Raw genomic sequence first — 23,518 nt, 5'->3', positions numbered from 1 at the left:
ATTTGGGCCTTGTTCTTTCCAAACTACTTCCTGCTCCAACCAGCCTTTTTAAAGGTTAATTTTATTTTTACTTTGATATTATACTCACTACCATGTTCCTTTTGTATTTGTATGTGTGCATTCATGTATGTGCGCTTATGCCTTCGAATCTGCCAGAGGCCAAGGCTGAGTGTCTATCTCTTTTCTTGTTTTTTTAGACAAAAGTCCTCAGAATTCAGGTGTGCATCCTTGCACATCAAGCACTTAGCCCACAGAGTCACCTCCCCAGGCCCCAGTAGCTCTGTCTTATGAGTTTTGTGTATTATGAATGCTGTAGGAGGCTCTGTTTTGGACAGAGCTGGGGGACACAGGTTTAATGAACGTCATTCCTCCTGAAGCTCAGCTTATGATGTGGGACACAGTCACGAACAGCGACCTTAGGGTACGAACTGAGAACTCAGAAAGGGGAAAACAAAGCAAACAGTCTGGCTCTCTCACTACTGTGAAAAGAATCAAAGCTTCCACAGACTGGAAAAACTTGTTTATTTAAAAAATATATTTTAAAGGTTTAAAAAAGCACTCCAATCTTCAACCGCTCATCGCAAAAAACAAACCAAGTCCCACTAACTCAACAGCTGTGTCTGAGTAAGAGAGAGATGGTTGTAAGTCACAGTATTTTACCAGCTACACTGCTGAAACGGTCTGCAGTCTGTCCAGTCAAACAGTGTTTTCAGTACTTACAGACCAAATTAAGTGATTCCTACAATACGGAAACACTAAAATAAAACACAAATGTACAGAGAAAACATGGAACTTTTGAGATACAGAACAAACTAAAATACAGTTAAATAGCTACTGACTTTGGTTGTTTTTAATTTTTTTAAAAATTTAAATACAAATTTTTAAAAATCTCTTAAGTGTGTGCATGTGTCTATGAGTACCACTGCCTGTTACAGCCAGAAAATGGCATCCGATGGCCGGCAGCTGGAGTTACAGGGCATGGGAAGCCACCCGATATGGATGCCGAGACCCAAGCCTGGGTCTTCTGTAAGGGCACCAGGCACTCCCATCACCGAGTCATCTCTGTAGTGCCATCTCCAACTGACTACACGGCCCAAGCTAGGCTTGAACTTAGGGACTAAACTCATCCTCCTGCCCTGCCTGTGAAGTAGCTGGGACCAAGAACAAATACCACAGCACCTGGCCCAACAGTTTTTAGTAGAAATATGGGAAAGGAACCAAGCCGGCCCTGTGTGTGGGTGGCACCTTCACGTGCAGCAGCAGGACAGTTGGGCCACCAAACACCCAGGGAAGCTGGACGCTGACTGGCATTGTGCCATCGGCTGTCATTCATCACCAAATCCAATGTCTTCAATGAGGCCAGAGGATGCAGAACATAGTTCAAATTGTGTGTCAAGTTCAAAGCGTTCGGTCAAATGGTCTGGAGCTTGGTAACAATCAGCACGCGCACCGTCTGGTCAAAGGAGCTACAGATGCAGAGCCCCCTTTTGTCAGGACTCCAGTCTAAACTGGAGATGGGCTGAGTAGACAAGGTCACATTCTGCAGGAGGCTGACGGAACCCGCGACTCCCATCTCTACTCCCTCGGAATCCTTCTTTGACCGATGAGCAGGGTACTCACTGAAAACAAGATCAAAGTGGTGAGAGAGCAATGCCGGCGTTCACTGTTTTATTTTCATATCGAAGCTTCAATAGCGTTCTGTTTCTCAACTGACTGCAGAACCAGCACTTACGACTTTCCAATGCTGACCTATGTGAGTTACCACACGGCCTCAACCTGAGCCCTCAGCCGGCACACCTCAGGCAGTGAGTGCTTTTCCTGAAGACTTCAACACAGCACCTCTGCCCAGCACCTGCCTGTGCTTCGTAAACACTGTAGTTGGGACTGATGTGGTGCTCTCTGCAATCTTTTACTGTAATTCTTTCCTAAATTTGGATTGCTAGATATCATGGGCAATATGTGCATAAGGGAAAATCTGTGAGAAGCATTTACAAAAGCTCATTTAAGGATTGTTACCACACGCTGATCCCAGAGTCCACCATTCAGACCTAGCCTGAAAACCTTGTCTGTGCTATCACTATGGGAATGCCACTGAGGAGATTTTAAAACCACTGCATTCACAAACTAGAAAGCAATCTTGAGAATATATGGGGGGGGGGGGTTTCCCAGCAAATAAGTAAATCAACTTTTTTGTTGTTGTTCTTGTTGTTTTTCAAAATAGGGTTTCTCTGTATTGCTTTTGAGGCTGTCCTGGAACTTGCTTTGTAGACCAGGGTGGCCTCGAACTTACAGAGATCCGCCTGCCTCTGCCTCTTGAGTACTGAGATTAAACAGAGGCACTCGCCACCACAGCCCTGCTATAAAACAAACGTTTAAGCTAGGAAGAGGGAAAGGCTAACAACTAAATAATATGTGACGTAGATCTGAAAGGTGGAAAAATAAAGAAATAACCTTCTCTATAGACAAGCTCTCAGGCTCCAGGGCAGGGTTTCTAACCTTCCTGACCCTACAACCCTTTAATACAGTTCCTCTTGTTGTGGTGACCCCAATCATAAAATGACTTCTGTTGCTATTTCATAACTCTAATTTTGCTACTGTTATGAATCATAATGCAAATATCTGATATGTGACCCCTACAAAAGGTGCAGCTCTTCACAGAACCCCTCAGAACCCACTGCGTATCAATTATGACATTTTGTGAATGCAAAAGCCCAGCAAGAAAACAAACAAAAAATCCAGACCCAGAGTTTAAGACACAAAGGGATCAGACACAGGAGAAGTGGAGGAGAAAAGATGGTAGAAAATACCTCCTCTTCCTTTTAGACCCAACAAATTATTTTACTTAAAAGGATCAAAATGAAGAAAAAAAAAAAAAAAAAAAAAAAAAAGAAAGAAAATGTCCACACACACCCTTAACTAAATACTTTCCTACTTTCCCCCACATTTCTTAGCAAAGCTGGCAGTTACTTAGTATTAAAACCTACGGGCCACATGTGGTCATACACACCTTTAATCCCAGCACTAAGAGACAGAAGCAGGTGGATCCATTTACATAGCCAGTTGCAGGGCAGCCAGGGCTACATAATGGGACCCCCATCTTTAAAACAAAACAAAACAAAAACAAAACAAAACAAAAAAACAAAAACAAAACAAAACAAAAAAAAAAAAACAAAAAACAAAAAACAAAAAAAAAAAAAAAAAAAAACAAAGCATAACTGGTTCTAAAATCTTTCCATTATCTGTTATCTTACAAAGTCTGAAAACTCATCTGCATTCCTCTCTAGGGATGCCTGGCAAGTGCTGCGTGAAGCTTACAGTTTGACTACACTATCAAGGCAGAGTGCTGAGTGGGAACCAAGCTCAAGTGCGTTTTATGATGACAGTCACCTGAAGAGAAACTCCTGGAACCAGGGAGATCCCTCTGTGGATAAAGCACTTCCTCCAGGGACATGCGTGCTGGGGTCTGGGTCTCAGGAACCACGTGAAAGCACAGGCTGCCTCGGTGCCACCTGTGACCTCAGCCCTTGGGAGGCCGGCAAATGGCCTGGCCACAATCAGGGCGATCCCAGTTCAACAAATCAAGTGAGGCTGATCAAGAATGAGACCTGATGGTGGCCTTGGGCCTCCATTTGGACACACAGTGGTTAATTTTAGGGGAAAGAAAGCCAAGAAAAAAAAAAAACTTCAAATGCCTAAGTGAATACAGACTAAGCCTTATTAACGTGAAGTTAAAAAAAAGAAAAATCTAGCTGCCACCATGCCCACGTATGGAAAACTGTTACTGGCCCCTTCAGCAGTCTCAAGAACTGGGAACTCAAGGAAACGGGCACAGCTTAGCTAATGAGACCTATGCAACCTAACCATGAAAGAATGAAGGGTGAAGTTTCCAGGATCAAACAGTCTATCTACCCAGCATCATCCAAACACCCCAAACATGTCCACTGCTTTTTACTGACAGAAAGCACACTATTTAACGAAACAAGGATGGATGGAGTGCATTAAATTCCACTGATGGTTGTGTCCATCAAAAGGAATCACAAACTCGTTAGTCAATGGCTTCAATTCTCTAACAAGTCCTACCCTACTGCAGCCCTGCATTTCAGCTTCTAAAAGCAGCTTGGAGAAGGGTTGTTTTTTTTTCTATACAGTAGTAACCAAACTTGAATTCTGAAGTGTCCTTCAGTTGTGAATGTAACATTTTCTGAGCAATGCTTAGGGGTTTTAGTTGTTGCTAACAAAGTTTCCAAACGTTCAGTGTATACAAGACCCATGAAACTGGCAGCTAAGCTAGCACCCAGTGCCCTAGGAAACACACACGGTGACAGCTTCTGCAGTAACTCACCCTGCCCAGGAGTACAGAAAGGAAACTCAGTGCTGAGCGAGCGAAGCTTCATCTGCAGGAATCAGGAGCCTCTGGCTGCTTTCAGTTCTACCACAAGGATTTTAACAAACTACCAAACCCAAGCAAAGTATCCCTTTCCCCCACATCCACAGGTAATGTTCTAACGACTAGTAGTATTTAACAAATCAAATTTAAAAACAAAAGCTAGCAAAAGCTATTCCCCACTATCACCCTTCTCCTTTCTTCCTTTTATTTATTTGAGACAGACCCTTACTCTGTAGCCTAGGCTGACCCGGGACTCACTGTGGAGTCCACGCTGGCCTGAAACTCAAGGCAATCCTGGCTCTATTTTCTGAGTGCTGGGATTGTAGGCATGAACACATCCACCGACAATTTCAAATTTATGGGGAGGGGGAGAACCCCTACTCTTCCTATGTAGCTCTCTCACACAAAGGCATTAAGTATGATAAGTATATTTACTGTGTCAGAAAAGGGTGAATTTTTATTAAATGTAAAATACATAAGTAAAAGAAAATATTTAGGAAGCCAGTTACATAATAGCACTGAAAATGAAAATCATACTGAAATGAATTAAACTGAGTATTGAAGGAGAAATAGAAAGGTTCATGGACTCATATGTCACACCCACAAGTAACTTAAGAGGACTTACTACTTCCAGAGGTGAAGACCGCCAGCGCCTCCTGCTGTCAGAAAGAGTTCTCTGTTCTGAGGCAGGTGTCGAACCTGCCATATGGTGGATTTATGGGCCTGCTCAGACAAGACACACATAATGGTTAGAGATGAAACTGCAGCCCTGGAGAGAAACCTCGAAAACAAAGAGCGGTAAGCACCTTTACTTTGGCTGTTAGCAAAGAACGTCTATGGCCGCTTTAACTGAAGGCGGTCTTGCAGAGAATAGTCTAAGGTGGCAGTGGGCTCCTCGGGGCTTTTCTATCAAATCATCAGGCATTACCTGATAAGCCTGCTTGGGTAAGTGACCTGAACCTTCTCCTTTGCAGCTTCCAATATCCGTTCCTTTGTCTGTTTTCAGTGTTTTAACTATAATACGTGATGAGAGTCTCTCTTCTCATCCTCTGTTTGCTGTTCTCCAGGCTTCTTGGACCTGGCTGGGGACCTCTTTTCTAGACACATTTCAGTGGAAATGTGTCTTTGGTACAGTAATTTCTTTCTCCTATTCTCTTAATTCCATGATCTGGTCTTTTCATGGTATCCCAGAGCATCTCATGATATATACATACAGACACACAGGCACATACACACACACAGTTTATTTATTGTTGATCTTTACTAAATGACCCAATTCCTCTACCTGATTTTCTCTCTGATTTTCACCAGATCCATTGTGTGCTGAGGCTTTCATTGAGTTTTTAATTTGGCTTATTAATTGTTTTATTTCCAATATCATTTCAGTTTGGCTTTCCTTCAGCAATTCTCTTTACTGAAATATCCCCATTTATAAACAATCCTAGATTTAAAAGACCCTAAAGACTCTACCAGAAAATCCATAAACTTAATAAAAACACTTTCAGCAAAGTAACAGGATATAAAATCAACACATAAACTTCTACACCCTTTCAATTTCTAATAATGGTCTTTCAAAAAAGAAATTGGGGCAGGAGGAGAGAATCCTGTTCACAGGAGATAGTCTAAAAGACCTGGGAATAAACATGACCAAGAAAGTGAAGAACCTCTGCGGTGAGAACAAGACTTTGAAGAGAATACTAAGGATGGAAGGACTTTCCATGCTCAGACTGACAGAACTGTTACAGTAATGGCTACATTATGGAGGGCTACACACATTCAAAAACCTCTCCCATCAAATTGAAACCATTCTTCCCAGAACTACAAAAAACAACCCCAAAAATCAATGTAAGCACAAAATAACTTGCATAGTCAAAACAGGAAGAGTATGGCTGGGCATGGTAGTATACTCCTTTAGTCCCAACACCTGAGAGTGACAATGAGAGGCAAAGGCAAAGGGGCAGAGGGACAGAAAGGCAGGGGCAGAGATGCACAGAGGCAGAGGGGCAGAGATGCACAGAGGCAGGAGGATCTTTGTGTGTTCAAGGCCAGCCCTGTCTACATAGTAAGCTCCAAGACAATCAGGACTGTATAGAGATTACCTTGTCTCAAACAAACAAACAAACAAACAAACAAACAAACTCAGAGTAATGCTGGGTATTATAGGTGCAAACTGAGCCATTCTATACCTGAGGCGTCAGGAGCTGCACAATGCTAGAAGAAAATCAGACACACAGATGGATGAAATACAATAGTGGTAAAAGTGACGTCAAAAGCACATGGGGACACATGAACACACACACACACACACACACACACACACATACACACCTTCTTCAGCAAACAGAGCTAGAAAAACATGGTATGAACACATGTTTTTTAGATTCATATCTCTCATCCTGTGCAAAATCAATTAAAAATGGACCAAAGACCTTAATATAAGAACAGAAACTATGAAACTGCTGAAGGAAATAGAAATACTAAGCAAACAGCTGATGATATGGGTATAAGCAAAGACTCTGAAAAGGTCTCACTCTAATAGCATAGACCATTACCTCAGGAATTGACAACAAGAACACTTGCTGTTAAAAAGCCTCCACATAGCAATGGAGACCAGTCAGAGTAAAGGGAGGGCTTACAGAACAGGAATTCATATTTGCAAAGAACTGTATAATATTAAGCAATAAAGCAAAAAGTCATTCCATGGACAGATCGAATGGTCAATGTTTTCAAAAGGAGAAAAGCAAATGGCAAGAAATCCTTGAACTGTGTTTAGCAAACTCAGTCACAGAGACCATCATGAAGAAAACAAAGTAACCAACCTCTTTCTGACTGGGTTGAAGACCTGCTTCACCAGATGGGACCCACACCTGGCACCATGAAAGGGACCAAAAACCTGTGGCCACACAGGTCACAGGCCCTAGGGGAGAAGCTACTACTATTAGTCTGTTAAAAGGACATAGCATTTAAATGACTCATTCTGAACCCATAGATCTCAGCCCTCATCAGAGAAGCTTTTTCTTGCCGTAGATGGCAGTTAACACAGAGCCCTACAACTGGCAACTTGTGGAGTGCCCATGCTGCCTTCAAAGCTCAGAATCTTCCTCTAAGAGGCAGAAAGTCTTTGGCAGCCAGAGATGGTGGATGGCTTCTAAGAAACAGTGTTTCCTGGACACAACCGGGCAGACATACATACAAATATCCACATCAGCTATGAGAGCATGCACACATGACCTGTATAAGCTCCAGACAGACAAAAATCCCAGCATGGGCTCAGGGGCAGGTGGGCAGGAAGTCCCACCCTACATAGAGTTACTGGTGTCTGATAGCTGCTAGATGAGGGAGAGTTAGCTTTCTTTAATGATGTGACCTCTAGTGAGGTGACACACTCTAGGGCCTCCACATAGCTCCCATGCTCAGGAGTGTTTGGACTGCTGAGCTGTGGTGGTGCACACCTTTGATCCCAACACTCAAGAGGCAGGCAGATCTCTGTGAGTTCGAGGCCAGCCTGGTCAACAGAGTGAGTTCCAGGGCAGCCAAGGCAACTCAGAGAAATCTTGTCTCCAAAAAAAAAAAAAAAAAAAAAAAAAAAAGACAGACAGACAGACAGAAAGAAAGAAAGAAAGAGAACAGTTAGACAACACAAGCTGAGCTCAATGGATGTTTCAATGAGGTAAGTAGGGAAAAGAAAACAAGAACAAGAAAGTGGGCAGATAGACAAGGAGATGGAGGATGAAGGAGGAGTTGAGGGAAAGCGAACATGATCAAAACATACTGCATGGAATTTTCAGTTAATAAAAATATTATGAGAAAAAGAAAACAAACAACAAATGATGACAGGGACGTGAAGAAAGAGGAGCCCTGGCTGCTGGTGGCAGTGTAACAAGGTACAGTGGAGATTTCTTAAGGTAGAATCACTGTGTGACCCAGCCATACCATTCCTGGAAACAGACCCAGAGACTCTATGTCAACACAGTACACACACAATTACACACCCGCTCCTATTACAAACTAGCCACACAGCTGAGGAATAGAACCAGTCTAAACATCTATCAGTAGATGAATAGGTAGAAAAAATAATGTACACACATACAATGGAATTTTATTTCATCATTAAAAAGACAAATACTGAATGTTTTCCCTCAAATGCAAACTCTAGGATTAAACTGATATGTCTGTGTAGACCATGCAAGCTGGAAGTTTAGTGTGAGGGGAAGGAAGGGTTGTTAATGATCAAGTAAGAAAGAAAAAGTGAGTGTCATGGACTACACAGGACATAAATGCAGAAGAGGGGAGAATTTGATAGGGAAAAGGAGGTAGGCCAGACAGAGGTAAGCAAGGACATGCAGAAGACACTGGGGGAGTGGGCTGAATAACAGCAATGCATAAGGACATACTCTTCAATACGCTATATCTATTTTGTAACGAATACCTTTCATATTAGAATGGCTTTTGATATATTTTTGTCATCATTTAACTGTGTTAACATTCCATATATATATACATATATATATATGGAATATTAGGAAAATAAAGATAGGCAAGTGGAAAAGACTAACAGTTTATTGGTACCTCACTCACACCAGCAAATTCAGTCTGGTTCACCTTGGGGGGGGGAGGGGCGGGTCATGAGGAGTGAGAGCTGAGCGAGGGAGGAGATCCAGGGAAGCAGGAAGAAACAGGAGAAGGCGACTGCTTTGTAGAAGCAGTGAAGCAGCTGTGTGAGCTAAGCCATTTCACATCTTAGTGACTACTAACCTTGACACTTAATTTTCAATTATGTGTACATGGGGTGTGTGTGTGTGTGTGTGTGTGTGTGTGTGTGTGTGTGTGTGTGTGTGTGTGTGTGTGTCTCCTAGGGAGTCTGTGCATGCGTGCAGTGCCTGAAGAGGTCAGAAGATGGCATCAGATCCCCTCGACTTGGAGCTACAGGGCGTTTGTAAGCAGCCTGGCATGGATGCTGGGAACCTGACTCAAGTCTTCTGGAAGAGCAGTGAGTGTTCTTAATTGCTGAGCTATCTCTCCAGTCCTGAATGATTCCTCTTGTTTCAATATTCATTTGAGAGCATTACCATTAACATATTAAAACATGAATCTCAAAATATACACTTTAAGTGAATGAGAAGCCCCAAGTGATAAGGTTCATACTAGCCAAATGAACTTGGGAGAATGCTACTGTATACAGATAAGAAGTGGCTTGCAAGCAAAATACGGAACAATTTAAAAACAGTAGATTGTAAAATATATTAACTATGTTCTAAAATGACAATGGCAAAATAGGATTACACTTTGTAGTTACCTTGTTACGAATTTAGTTCATCTGACTAGCAATTTATGTTTTATAATACTAACTACTGTATTATAACATGACACAAGAGTACAAAGGAGGAAGTTCTGTGAAATTCAACAGCATCCACAGTGGAGGAAGGAATCACACAGCATCCACAATGAGGGGTAGCAGAAAAGGAATAAAATCCCAGGGTATCTACAGTGAGGGTAGCAGGAAAGTGAATAAAGTCCCAGGGCACCCATAGAGAGGGAAAGAATAGGAAGTAACTTCTTATTTCCTGAATAAACTGCACATTTGACTCTTATGGGAATAACCAACCGACCTTTAGCTGCTTTCCCTCTTATGTTTGCAGAGAGAGGGCCACATTCCTCATCTGTCTCTTCCACGTGTCAGGATGCTAACATAGAATTTATGTAGCTGCTTTATTCTAGACATCTCCTCTTTTTTGTGACAGGTTACTTTCCTTTTGTTTTTCTTCCTTATTTATTTTTCTAATGTTGTAAATCAAAAGCCCTTCCCACTTCTCTCAAGTAGAAGCCAAAGTATAAACAACAGAACATTCTTGAATATCTGTTACCTCTTAACCACATTAACCAGTATTTTAAAATAAGTTCACTTAATAAAACATCAGAATATAAGATAAAATTGAATGAAATATATAGTGAAAATGTTATTTCTAGAAAGTACACTACTAGTTATTAATAAGTGTATATTTATTAGAAATCAGGCTGGCATTTCCTGATCAAATTCTTGGCATCAGCAAGGTTTCTTTAACTAAAAAATAAGATTCCTTGCTAATCAAGATAGTTACTGTAATCAAAAAGTATAAGCTGGCAACCTTGGGAAAAGTAACCTGCCCAAAAACACCTAGGATCCCATAAGCACGTGACAGAGGGTGCCTGGTGCTCACTCTCCCCATCACCCTCTTCACAGAGTCTCATTTACCTTTTCTGTAACGGAAGCAAAGCCTTTGGTGGGATGCTGTGTTCTCATGTCAAAGACGTGGAACTTGCCTTCCAGAGATGTAGCTACTAACTTATTCATACTTATGTCCTTTCTGTCAAACTCCAAGCCACACACCTGAAAGCGGAAAATACATGTTATTGATAGGTTCTTTCTCTACTTTTTTTTTCTAAAGATTTATTTACTTTTTTTGTGCATTGGTATGTTTTGCCTGTGTGTATGTTTGTGAGAGGCTGTCAGATGCCCTGGAACTGGAGTTATAGACAGCTGTGAGCTGCCATGTGGGTTCTGGGAATTGAACCTGAGTCCTCTTAAACACGGAGCCATCTCTCAAGGCCCTACCTTTTAAAAACTGTGTACGGGTGTTTTGCCTGCTTTCATATATGCACACCAGGTGTACACGTGGTACCCAGAGAGGTGAGAAGAGAGGATCAGAATCCCTGGAATTGGAGCTACTAGTAGTTCTGAGCCATCATGTGGTTTCAGGAATCAAACTCCACCCTCTGAAGAGCAGTTAGCGCTCTTGACCACTGAGCCATTTCTCCAGATCTTGTTGGCTCTTTTAAGTTATCTGAATGGCTTAAAATGGTAAGACCGTGCACTTGAATAGCCATTAAACCTTTTGAATCAATATAGCCAAGTATATTTTCTGTTAATTTGATCAACAAAACCATCTTGGTTCCTGAGCTCAGTAGAAGATCACAATGCAATGTACAGGTAGGTAAGTCAAGGTTACCTTTAGAAACCAGAAAGGAATTAAATTCTTTAACAAAGCTGCACAGCTTGAGAACCAAAGCCCAATGGCTCTTGGTGAAACTTTCCCTATTCTGTTTATTTGCTCATTTTGATATCCTCTGTGTGGTCCCCGTGGTCCTCAGATGGACTGTACACTCCACTGACCCCACAGGCACTGTGCAAACCATATCTGAATATGAGATCACTTTCTTAAGACAGGATACATGGCCGCAATTAGATTCAAGATAGTTTGGCCCCAGAAGTTTAACTTTTGGCAGAAGACTGAGAGACATGGGTTAAGAGAAGGGGTCTGAGAACTTCGTAGTGGCTAGACGTAGACAGTAGACACAAACATCTCAGAGAAGCTGGACAGCACAGAAATGCACATTACCCCATTTTTAATGTTTGTCTCCCACCGCAGTGACATGTTTCTGAGATCAAATAGCTTGATATCCCCATTGTCATAGCCAGCACAAACAACACGTTCTTCTTGATTGTAAGCATTGCCTGGAAATCAAGATACATTTCAGGTCTTCACAAATCCAAAAACTGTTACACATATAACTTGGGACAGATCTAAATTTTAAAAATTATACTGGGGATAACTCCATTCATCAATCCTAACAGGTGATGAGGACTATTCATTTATTTATTTATGGAGGACTATTCATTAAAAAAAATGCTTACTTGGTGCCGGGTGTTGGTGGCGTACATCTTTAATCCCAACACTCGGGAGGCAGAGGAAGGCAGATCTCTGTAAGATTAAAGCCAACCTGGTCTAAAGAGTGAGTTCCAGGACAGGCTCCAAAGCAATACAGAGAAACCCTGTCTCAAAAAACCAAAAGATAGATAGATAAATAAATAAATAAATAAATAAATAAAATGCTTACTTGAAATTCTATGGCAAAAGTCTACTTGAAAGTGTTTACGGGATTCTAAGTAGAAAGGAAATTCTCTCTCAGGCTGGAAATATAGTTCAAGGCTTGTCTAGCAGGTGCAAAGCCCTATGAGTCATTACATACCTGCAAAGACAGACCAGCTATCGTTCACAGATAGTAGGGCCTGGGAAGATATATATACTTAATCTTTTTCATTCCTTGGTAGTAATGATGTATGGATGTAAATACTTTTTTTTTAAATTATTTTGCAGAATATTTTTCTGGTTATTTTATCTTTGCAGGAAACTTAGTAATCAATTAGAGTGCACCTTTAGTGGTATAGATAACCATATCTGGAGTTTAGAATGTGAAGTTAACTTCAGCATGCTTAGTTCCAGGACGGTTTTCCTACATAGCTCTTACCGAATAAAAAAATGTGTGGGAAGAGGAAGGTCCTATCAGTGTGGGAGGTTATCTGGATGCCTGACCCCAAAGTCTTCGATCTCAACTCCCTCCAGCTTCCTACTTATAAACTAAAGGCCTGCATTTCCACTGTGAGCTCTTTTTGTTTTTTGAAATTCCTAATATTGTATTGCACATTACTATTGTTTTATCATAATTAGGGAGGTACTGAACATTTCAAGGAGATGAATTACATGGCAGACATTTATTTGCACAGCTTTGGTACAGCAAATGAATTTATAGGGGTCAAAAGCCTGGGGACGAATCTACCCACACTTTGTTTTGTTTGAGATTGGCATATGACAATTCTATGGTCGAGAAGGTAGAAACTTAAATATACATATATGCCATGGGGCCAAATAGATCATACCAAGTTCCTTGCAAATGATGACAATTTTGTGGGAAAGCCTTTCTTTGACTTTGGCATGAAGCCAAAGAAACTTCCAGAAACATCCTCACTGATCAATTTTGTTACTGCAGATTATTATTTCCTTCACATGCAGTTTAAAACTGTTCCTGACTTGATGTATGCAAATATATTCTTTTTTATTAATTTATATTTTACATTCCAATTTTAGCTCCCCCTCCCTTCTCTCCTCCTGCTCCTCCCCCAACCTCCTACTGTGAGCTCTTGATGGTACCACTATCTTGCTCTTGCTATGTCCCAAACCGACCTCACCATCTTCCCTTACCACTCAGAATGCTTGTGCAACTTTTCAATGAGCAAGGTCTTTCCCTCCATGACCAGTCCCAAAAGGTCATCATCTTGGACAGAATCCTTTTCCTTGTTCCTCATTTTATGGACACAGAATTGCAAATCCTATTTATTCAGTACCTATCATATGAACCATTTTTACTGCTCCAAACCTTCTTTACCTGCCTAAACCTCTGAACTCACTCCCACTATGCCTTTCACCACCCCTTACTGTCATCACCAGGGACATCTGCAAGCTCAGACCAGATCTCACTGTGTCCAGACAGACCTTCCTTCCAAGGCCGACCACTACCTCCAGTCCACTCAGACACCTGTGGCTATGTAACAGTGGCTAGAGCCATCTCTGTGGTCACTTCTCCATCACCCCCTTCTGATGCACTTTGCAGTTATTCCCTATGCTGAAATTTCTCTCCCAATTTTAGCAAAGGAAACCCCTCCCTCTGTCTCTCTACATGGACAGATGCCTCTTGTGATGTTCTATTACTTCTGTTTTATCTGTAAGGAAACTGAATGTAGCCCTTCTTCACTAAACCAAATGCTTGAGGGCTCAAATGTGACTCAGTTTCATTATTGCATGACCACAGTAGTTATTATTTGGGTCCAGAAGTTTAAGGCCAGCTGGAGTAACATAGTGAGATCTTGTCTCAAAACAACAAAACAAATAAGAACAAAAAGCTCACAAAGCCAGGTATGGTGGTGGCACATGACTTAATCCCAGCATTTGAAAGGCAGGGGTAGGAAGATCTCTGTCACTTTGAGGCCAGCTTGGTCAAAAAGGAAACACACGTTTAAAATTAAATATATGCCTGCATATGCCTGCAATTGCAACTAGCCTGGGATCTTTTATAGTCAAAGGCAAGCACCAAAACTGACAAGATCAATACGCATTATAAGTAATAAAGGGTCACAGTTATGAGACTTAACAAGAAATAATTATGTAATGGCACAACTATTTTCTAGAAGTAAATACACTATGTAAAATGTAATATGAGGTTTCTTAGGTTATCATTTGCATTTGAGGCTTCACTTAGCCTTATTAATAGCATTTTGTACCAACAGGTCAATAATATCAATTAAACAAAAACCTATCATAACATTAGTAAATATTTTCAACATTCCATAATCTATGCAAATTTTAAAACAGTGGTTCTCAACCTTCCTAATGCTGTGACCCTCTAATATTGTTCTTCATATTATAGTAAACCTTAGCCGCAAAGTCATTTTCATTGCTACTTTGTAACTGGAATTCTGTACTGTTATGAATCGTAATGTAAATAAATATCTGTGTTTTCTGATGGTCTTAGGAGACCCCTGTAAAAGTGTCATTTAGACACCTCAGAGGAATTGTGACCCACAGGTTGAGAACTGCTGTTTTAAGAGCTTTAGTGGTATTACCTCAAAGGCTCCTTGACACTATTAAGCAAATTTTATTAGTGCCACTGTGTAAATACAATAATCAAGAAACATTAAAGTTTGGTGACTTTCTCTAAGCCACACAATAAATAGAACAGCAACAATGCAAACCCTAGTCTACATCTGATGTTAGCTACTATGATTCTTGCCAGGATAACCTCTCAGAATAATCTATAGAACAGACTACCAGAGACTATGGGGAATTTCCTAAAACACAAACTTCAGATGCAATTATTTCTTCAGTAACTTACCAAATGCCACAGTCCAACAATCTCTCTTGTTTTCTCCTTGTGCAGGTTCCATGTTAGCAACAGGATCATCTTTTTGTCTTGGGTCCCACACCTTTACAGTGCCTGTCATGAAGAAAAGGGAGTTGGCAAAGTTCAATAGTGGCTGATCACATTTCCTGTTTGCATTCTCTGTACCAAAGTGTCATGTGTCAATAGTGATGTTACGACATTTGAAAACTATTTCATGTTTTTTTTTTTTTTTTTTACTTCAAACTGGTTAAGCTGTACTTGATTGCAGCTATAACCCATATGCTATATAAAAAATGATTTCTAAATTAATAGCTACACAGAGAAAATCCAACAAGTGTTCCTAGGCTACCTGTAAGTTATGATTGACAAGGCAAAGATAAGTGTATAATTCAAAACATGCCTTATTTTCTTGGGTAGCACTCAAAGTAATGTATGTATTTAGAAGCCGGACGTGTCATTTTAGCTTTATGTTTTCCTTATTACACATATAAGCATTGACATTTTTCTTAGTAAGAATAAGCACTGTTATGACATTTTTATATGGAGTTTTAGAATGTCATGTCAGTGGCAGTTCGTGGCAGTGTGACCAGCATGTGTGAGGTCCCAGGATCACTTGCTCGCATCAGAAGAAACACCACCACCCATTTCACATGTGATTAAACTTAACTTTCTATCACAAAAGACTGAGGAGGGAACTTTTAAATAAAATTAGCCTAAATTTAATTTTAACCCTCTTATGGCAATTGATATCATAGGATTACTACTAGTGTCACTGCCTAGAATCAACATAAATGCATGAAATGAGATGGCTAAAAGCATACATCTGAGCAAGAACAGGGACTCCCTGAAAGAGAAAAGAAACTAAGACTTCTCTCCAGGGATAGAGACAGTCATTAAAAAGGCTCTCTCCTTCATGGAGACGACTCCCACAAATCTGACAGAGATTACCACTCAGCTACAGGGTTTACACAAACTGTTAAAATCTATAGTAAGTTTTCCACACTTGAATTAGCAAAGAACATAAAGACAATTAATAATACAAAATTAAGTCTTTTGCTTGTTTTTCAAAACAGGGTTTCTCTGTGTAGCTTTGGAGCCTGTCCTGGAACTCTTTCTGTAGACCAGGCTGGCCTTGAACTCACAGAGATCCAACTGCCTCTGCTTCTGCCTCTTGGGTGCTGGAGTTAAAGGTGTATGTCGCCACTACTGGTTGAAAAAATAATTTCTAACATATCACTGCTTTGGAGTAACTATTAGAAAATTATATCTCATTTTTATTTTAAAATAATACTTTTAAAGAGACCGATACATCTCCATGTGAAGTCACAAGGCCTGGCGCCTTTTGGGAGTCACTGAGACCTGGTCTGCTACTCACTATAGTTGAAGCTAAGCTGATGTCTGGGCATCTCTGCAGTTGACTGCTTTTTACAAAGAGAAGGGAAAGCTGCCACCCATAGCACATCGTTGGCTGCTTCAGAAGCCTGTAGAGACATTCGAAGTCTTTCAATGTCAGTTCATTATTGGTTGCTGAACTAACCCCATACTAAAATACTCAGTGCTGACTCACATGAAAACACACAAGCCTGAAACAAACAAAGGATGTGCAATAAAACTTGTTTTTTGAAATGCAGATGCACAAATGGTAGATGCAGAATGAGGTAACCAAAGAAGATCTCATGTGGAGAGGACAACCCATCGCACAGAAGTTTCCATTAGATGTCTGTTTGATATTTAAAATATACTGACTCACCATCCCGGCTGCCGGTCACAATTTCAGGCGCTCCTTCCCCAATTCCAAGTCCACCTATACCATCTATAGTGTTTATAATTTCCTTGTGGCCCTTTACAGAATACACTGGCATCTCTGGAGCTTCCAAATTCCTAAGCACAAAAACATAATTATTTATCACATGTGGCCTAAAAATCAGTTCAGAACAAAATAAATAAAAAAAAAAAAATTCAAAATTGATCAAAGACTTTAACCTAAGACAGACACTCTGAAAATGCTAGAAGAAAACATAAGTAAAACACTGGGTGATACAAGCAAGGGCAAGAATTCTCTGAAAAGGACGTCAATAGCACAGGAAATAAACCCAGGAAACGGACCCATCAAGACACAAATGGATAATGTTATATACAATTAAAGTTTATTCAGCCATGAAGAAAAGTGTAATCTTGACATATTTTAAGAACGTGAACAGAAGTGGAAGCCATTATGTTAAGCAAAGTAAGCCAGAATCAGGAAAACAAATGTCATGTTCCCTCTTATACATGGAAAATAAATTTAAAATTATACACACATACCCACATGTACATGTGTGTGTGTGTATATATATATGTATGTATGTATGTATGTATGTATGTCATTAAACTGTAAAGGCTGTCCAGTAAGATGGCTCGGCAGATAAAGGCACTTGCCACCTGACAGCCTGCACTGATTCCCACATCATTTAAGTATAAGAGAAAACAGACACCCAGACACTGACATCCAATAAAATTCTAAACAAAACAAAACTTGAAAGGGGATAAGAAGGGAGGAAGTGGGCAATGGAATATATATGTATATATAATAATGTATCTAGCCAGGAGTGTTAGGGAACACATTTAATCCAACACTCAGAAGGCAGAGGCACTCAGATCTCTGTTAGAGGACAGCCTGGTCTACATTGCAAGGTTGGGGCAGCCAGGGCTATATAGAGAGACCTTGCCTCAAAACAAACATATAAACAAAAACGAATGGACCTGTATCTGAAAGGAAGAGGCCCGCTATCAGGGAGCAGGGACCCAGGGGCAGGTTGTAGGAGAAGAAAACAAATAAGAACAAAACATATTGTTATATACACATGAAAATGAAGCAATGACAATCTACCACTCTACATGATGAACCCCCAAAATAATAAAAAGTAAATAAAATACAGAAGACACTGGCCTCTCTTTCGACTTCTCTGAAACTCTATGACAAAGTATGTGAAAGGGGTGAATGAATGTGAATTTAATAGCTAAGCAGTTAAGATCAAGGAGAAACTATACCAATTTCGTTTTGATGTTACAACTCTAAAGTGGGTAAACCGTGAATTTAACTAAACAGTAGCACAATCTAAGTGATAAAAAGTCTTACCAGGCTGGGTGTGGCAGCCCACTGCGCTAATCCCATCACTAGGAGGCAGAGGCAGGCAGACGCCTAGTCTAGTCAACACAGTCAACATAGTGAGCTCCAGTCAGGCCAGTGCTACAAGGTGAAGCCCATTACAAAAACAAACAAGCCCATGGAAGAGAAACTTATCCCACTGGTGTACTGCTTTATAATCTTACCATATATGAAGATTTCCATCAAAATCTCCAGTAGCTAAGTACCTCTGCTGCAAAGATGCAGCGCCAAATGTTCCACATTTAATGGGCTTAGCTTTTTCAATCTGGACAGAAAGGAGAGAGGACATTTTATTCACGAAAGCAGTTATTCATAACCACAAAGTCTATAGAGCTTTTCTGGGGGTGGGGGAAGGGTAAATACATTACATATAAAAGCACTTAAGCCAGGTTGTAGTGGCACATACCTTTAATCCCATCACTCAGGAGGCAGGGGCAGGTGGATCTCTGTGGAGGCCAGAGCGAGTGTCAAGATCAGCTCCAAAACTACACAGAAACACCCTGCCTCCATAAACAAACAAACAGACAAACAGAAAGAAAAAGGCACCCAAAACATTTTCTGATAAAAATTATTGTATTCTTTCTTTAGTCAAGTTTATATAATGTAAAAAGCATATCACTACCAAAAAGAAAAGTTTTGTCTTGAGACAGGGCCTTACTATGTAGCCTTGGCTGGCTTTGAACTTGGAGGTCCTAGGTCACTACCTTCTGAGTGCCAGGATTAAAGGCAGGCACCACCACATCTAGCTGTTTTTCTTTTGGATTGGGAATGGAGTCTATTTATTTCTATGTGTACAGGAGTTTTGTCTTTACGTGTGTCCATGCACCATGTGTATGCAGTGCCCTCAGAAGCCGGAAGTTACATGTTTACAGATGTGCCTGGCTTTTTATACAGTCACTGCAGATTAAAACTCATGACCTCACGTCTGTACAAGTACTCCCTAAGCATACACGCAGTCCCAGGGATACCATTTCAAAATGAGAAGTGATGGCTCTTACTCATAACCAAGCGTCGGGCAGACTTCAAGCTCTTTTCCCTAAGGAATGCTGCCTTCAGACCAGTATGTGATTCCAACAAACATTTCATTACACAGACCCATTGTGCAAGTCTGAGTCAATAGAAGAATCAAAAAAAAAAAAAAAAAAAATTCTAAGCCTAGAAAAGTGAACAAAATGGTGAAGGAATGAATGAAAACTAATTTCAGATTAACTCCCATTCTTTTTTTTTTTTTTTTTTTTTTTCAAGATAAATACATACTTTCCTCGGGGTTTCTGTATCCAAAACAAAACAAAACAAAACTTAAGTATTACTAGTTTATTGTTCAAGAATTAAACTCAAAAAACGCTTTGCTCAGGAGGCTGAGCTCTGTTGTACCTGGACTTCAGAGACCAGTCATGTTTCCTCAGCTCTTATTTACAGAAATCAGTAAGCAAGGGGACACTGAACACACAGATTCATACAGCACACAAGAGGACTCACTTTCCAACACTGTTAAATATTGTTTTCCTATGGAAAGTTGAGTAGAATTCAGTGGTAACTTTGATAGAATACTAATTGGTTAAAAATAAAATAACCATCTATTTGGTTAAAATTATTTTCCACAAAAATCAGCATATAAAACTGATAAATGTATGATACTGAGCATGACCATCAATAATAGCTTACTTGGCCTAGTTTTTTATATTCTTTGCCAGAAGTATATGTTAGCATGACTAAAGAAGTCCATGATCAATAACTGCCACAGAGCTATTTTCGTTCTGCCTGTGGGCGGGTCTACTGCAGCTTGTCAGTATTTCCTCCTCCACATCCTGGCACTACTTAATTAACATTGAAAGATTTAGTCAGGCTAATGTTAACAAGCAGTGAAATCAGTAGCTCAGGCAATAAAACACCATAACTCCACTAGCTCACTACCAACTTTCAACCAGGATTTGGTTTTTTTTTCCCCCTTCAGGGCTCTCTCTGTCATACATTACCTGTGTGTACATTAGAAAAGTTGAAGTCTCATATAAGAAGGATGAAGGAACACTTGGCTAGACACTGTTAGGTGGCCCAACAAAGTATTCAGCTAAGGAAGGAAGCCCCCCCCCCATCCATTTATTTATTTAAATGTTCTGTATGGGTATTTTGCCTGTGCATTAGAAGCACGATTGGTGTGAAGGAAACTAGAAGAGACCTCAGCGCCCCCAGAACTGTAGTTAGACAGACAGTTGTGAGCTGCTATCTGGGTGCTGGGAATCAAACCTGGGTCATCTGGAAGAGAAGCCAGTGTGCTCAACCACTGAATCACCTCCCTAGCCTCCTACCCACCCTTTTCACTTATTTAATTTTTGTTTTTTGAGACAGGATCTCACTATGCAGCCCTGGCTGTTCTGGAACTCACTATGTAGACCAGTCTGTTCTCAAACTTTTAGAGATCTTCTTGCCTCTGCCTCCCAAGTATTAATGATGTGTGCCAAACTGCTCAGGTTTCTGTGCTCCATTTGTATCCAATCCTTTAGCAATAAGATGAAGCCCAAGAGAGCAAATAGCCAACTTGCTCCTTTTACATGTATCTTGGGTGCATAGGCTTTACAGAAAGTCTTGCACTAATTCAACGTAACAAAATGAGTAAGTCATCCACGAGGTCCAACAGTTCTCAGCGATGGTGCTCACTAAACTCAACCAGCAGAAGTTCACATTGCTAGGTAGGAACAAGGCATAGATATTTTAAAACCTACATAGCTCTCCCTAGTAACCAAACATGGACACAGGACAGCCACTGGTCATGCATTCAACCTGCTAGCTTTTCTGCAGCACCCAAACAAATGTAACATTAAGTTCTGAAAGGCACCTTGTTTCTAAGGTTTTACATGCTTTTTAGAAAGAACTGTTCAATTCAAATACCTGTGGTTCTGTTTTGGCAGAGCACCTCTACAGGAGTCTCAGAAACTCATGGAATGAAGAGGATTCAAAACAGAAGTTGTTACTCCTGGGGTTCAGATCATATGTGATTCTCTCTCTCTCTCTCTCTCTAAGCCCTACCTATATTTTCTAAATATTCTCTAATTTTGCTAGAATTCTTCAGAAATTAAAAGAGAAGAACTATTTCACTTGGAGTAACTATTACTGAAATGTATACATGTATCAACGCTTGGGAAAACAAAACACAAGTGTAGACATGCTTCCAGCTCAGTACTGACCTGCATTTGCTCTGAACGTCCCACTTCAGTCTGTTATGCCAATGTTTCCCATGTCCAGAGTCCTTACCCTACACCAGTATTTAAAACTCCCAAGTTCATTCATTTCCTACTCTTTTAATAAATACTCGCTGAGTGGCTGGTCCTTACAAATCACCAGGAGACACTGTCCTTGGTGTCCAACTTGCAATCTACAGAAATCTGAATCTGTTTATTTCTGGCACAAAAGGTCAGTATTGTAAGAGTGCAGATCACAGCATCTGAACTGGCCACTGGAACAGCAACAGGTGTCTGTGAGTTACGTGATGAACACTGCAAGAGAGAAAAGACCAAGCCATGTCTAGATTCTCCAAGCTGAATGCCTGGCTAGAGTAGGAACTAAATCTGAAAACAGACTCTCAGCAAGGCTCAAGAGATGGCACTTCATATATATCTTCTCATGCAAGTTTATTTGTCCAATATCTGCCATAAACTCACCTACTTGAAGCCAATTCTTCACATACTTACCAACCCTCAACAACTCAAAGAGACTGGTCATTTGTTTCAGCCAACCCAAATCAAAACATGTTTAAAAACTGTAAGTAACTATAAAACTGTTAGCCACAGCTCAGCACCATAGCACATGGGCTGTAATCCCAGCCCACTGTTGGGGGCTGGCATGAAATTTATGAACTTGAGGCCAATCAGATAGCACAGAGAATACCCATCTCAAAAAAGAAAATGAAATGTTAATTATTTTCATCATTTTGTAATTGGCTCACTGGCAGCCTTTTGCAAAACCTGTAAATCTGGTCTTGCATCATCCTCCTAAAAGTTCATCAGTCTTGTCCTTTTTTTTTTTTTTTTTTTTTTTTTTTTTTTCTGTTTCAGAGGAAAAGGAAGAATAAATCTGTTAAATGTCTTAGAGGCCTTGCAAAGGTCTCTACTTACCCCTCTTGTATGTGTATGATCTTTCTTAGTGGGTTTTGTGATTGTTCAGACAGGATCTCAAACAGAAATTCTCCGGCTTCTACCTCCTGAGTACTGGGATTATTAAAGGCTTCTACCTCCTGAGTGCTGGGATTAAAGGTGTGCACCACCACTTCCAGTGTGTGTTTTTGTTTTTTAAAGATAATAAACTACCTCCCACCACTACCGAAGAGCTTTCTCATGCCGTTTCTTCTAGAAATTTCATGCTCTACTCTGACTTTGCCCTAGTTAGTTTCTGTTAGCCCTAAATCTGTTGTTTTTACTCTCATTGAACTGTGTATTAGAAAACTTATTTTGATTTACATCTATGCGTTCTTGGTTTGCCTGTTTAACTGTATCCCCAACAGAAAGTAAAATCCATAAAATCCATGAGATTGAGCTTCACATCCCTGGGACATTCAAGTGATACTTCTAGAAAGAATAGGGTATTTAGTTATCTCTACAAACTTCGTTGTTAGGTGTCTTGGTGCCTCCTTGACTCTGCTTGCATGAAATGTGCATTATTGCATATACGCGCTAGCAGAATACAGCAATTGCAAACAGCCTAAAAGGTCCTCGAACGTAAACATAGAATCTGAACTTCGCTTCCCAGAAACCTTGCAACGTAATGCACCAAGGATGGCGGGAGAAGGGGCTGGCAGTGTGAGCCAAGGTACTAGTTCCCCAGTGAGATTGTGGGATGCCAAAGTTTTAAGTACGAAGTATCTCTCAGTCTGTAATCTCCTTTCTGGTCCTGTTGCAGCAAGGCTGTGGCAAAGAGTGATGCAGACCCCAGAACACGCACGCCCAAACAGCAGTCCAATCCTGCACCCACCTCCCGCAGCAGTTTCAGGTCCCCGCGTTGGATCTCGTACACCTGGATAACGCCCGTGCCCCGAGCGAAGTTGCCCATCGTGACGAACTTGGCACTGCAGGGCACCCATTTGCAGTCGAACACCGTGTAATTGAGGCCCTTCTGAATATGGACAATGATCTGAGGCTTCTCAAACGTGGACATGGTGCAGATGCAGGCAAACGCTAACCTGGAAACCAGACTGCAAACATCGCAGGGGCAGTTTGTCCCTCCCTAGCCGCACTCTACCCGGACGCTCTAGTAAGTTGGGCTTGGGTGCCTCTGATAAT

General features: G+C 40.7%; 1 protein-coding gene across 1 annotated transcript; it reads right to left on the bottom strand.

Annotated features, from left to right (window-relative positions):
• Positions 1 to 503: 503 nt before the first annotated feature.
• Dnaaf10 (dynein axonemal assembly factor 10) lies at positions 504 to 23,501 on the bottom strand. Its single transcript, XM_051200579.1, has 8 exons — positions 23,211 to 23,501; positions 18,413 to 18,513; positions 16,851 to 16,981; positions 15,092 to 15,193; positions 11,764 to 11,879; positions 10,620 to 10,754; positions 5,013 to 5,110; positions 504 to 1,619 (listed from the first exon to the last, which is right to left on the bottom strand). Exons 1-8 carry the CDS (start codon positions 23,391 to 23,393, stop codon positions 1,412 to 1,414), a joined length of 1,074 nt encoding a protein of 357 aa, XP_051056536.1. The 5' UTR covers positions 23,394 to 23,501; the 3' UTR covers positions 504 to 1,411.
• Positions 23,502 to 23,518: the final 17 nt, after the last annotated feature.

The sequence above is a fragment of the Phodopus roborovskii genome, unplaced genomic scaffold (assembly GCF_943737965.1).
Source record: "Phodopus roborovskii unplaced genomic scaffold, PHOROB, whole genome shotgun sequence".
Lineage (NCBI taxonomy): Eukaryota > Metazoa > Chordata > Mammalia > Rodentia > Cricetidae > Phodopus > Phodopus roborovskii.
Note: the sequence above shows the minus strand (reverse complement) of the source record. Positions and strands in the feature narration are given on the sequence as shown.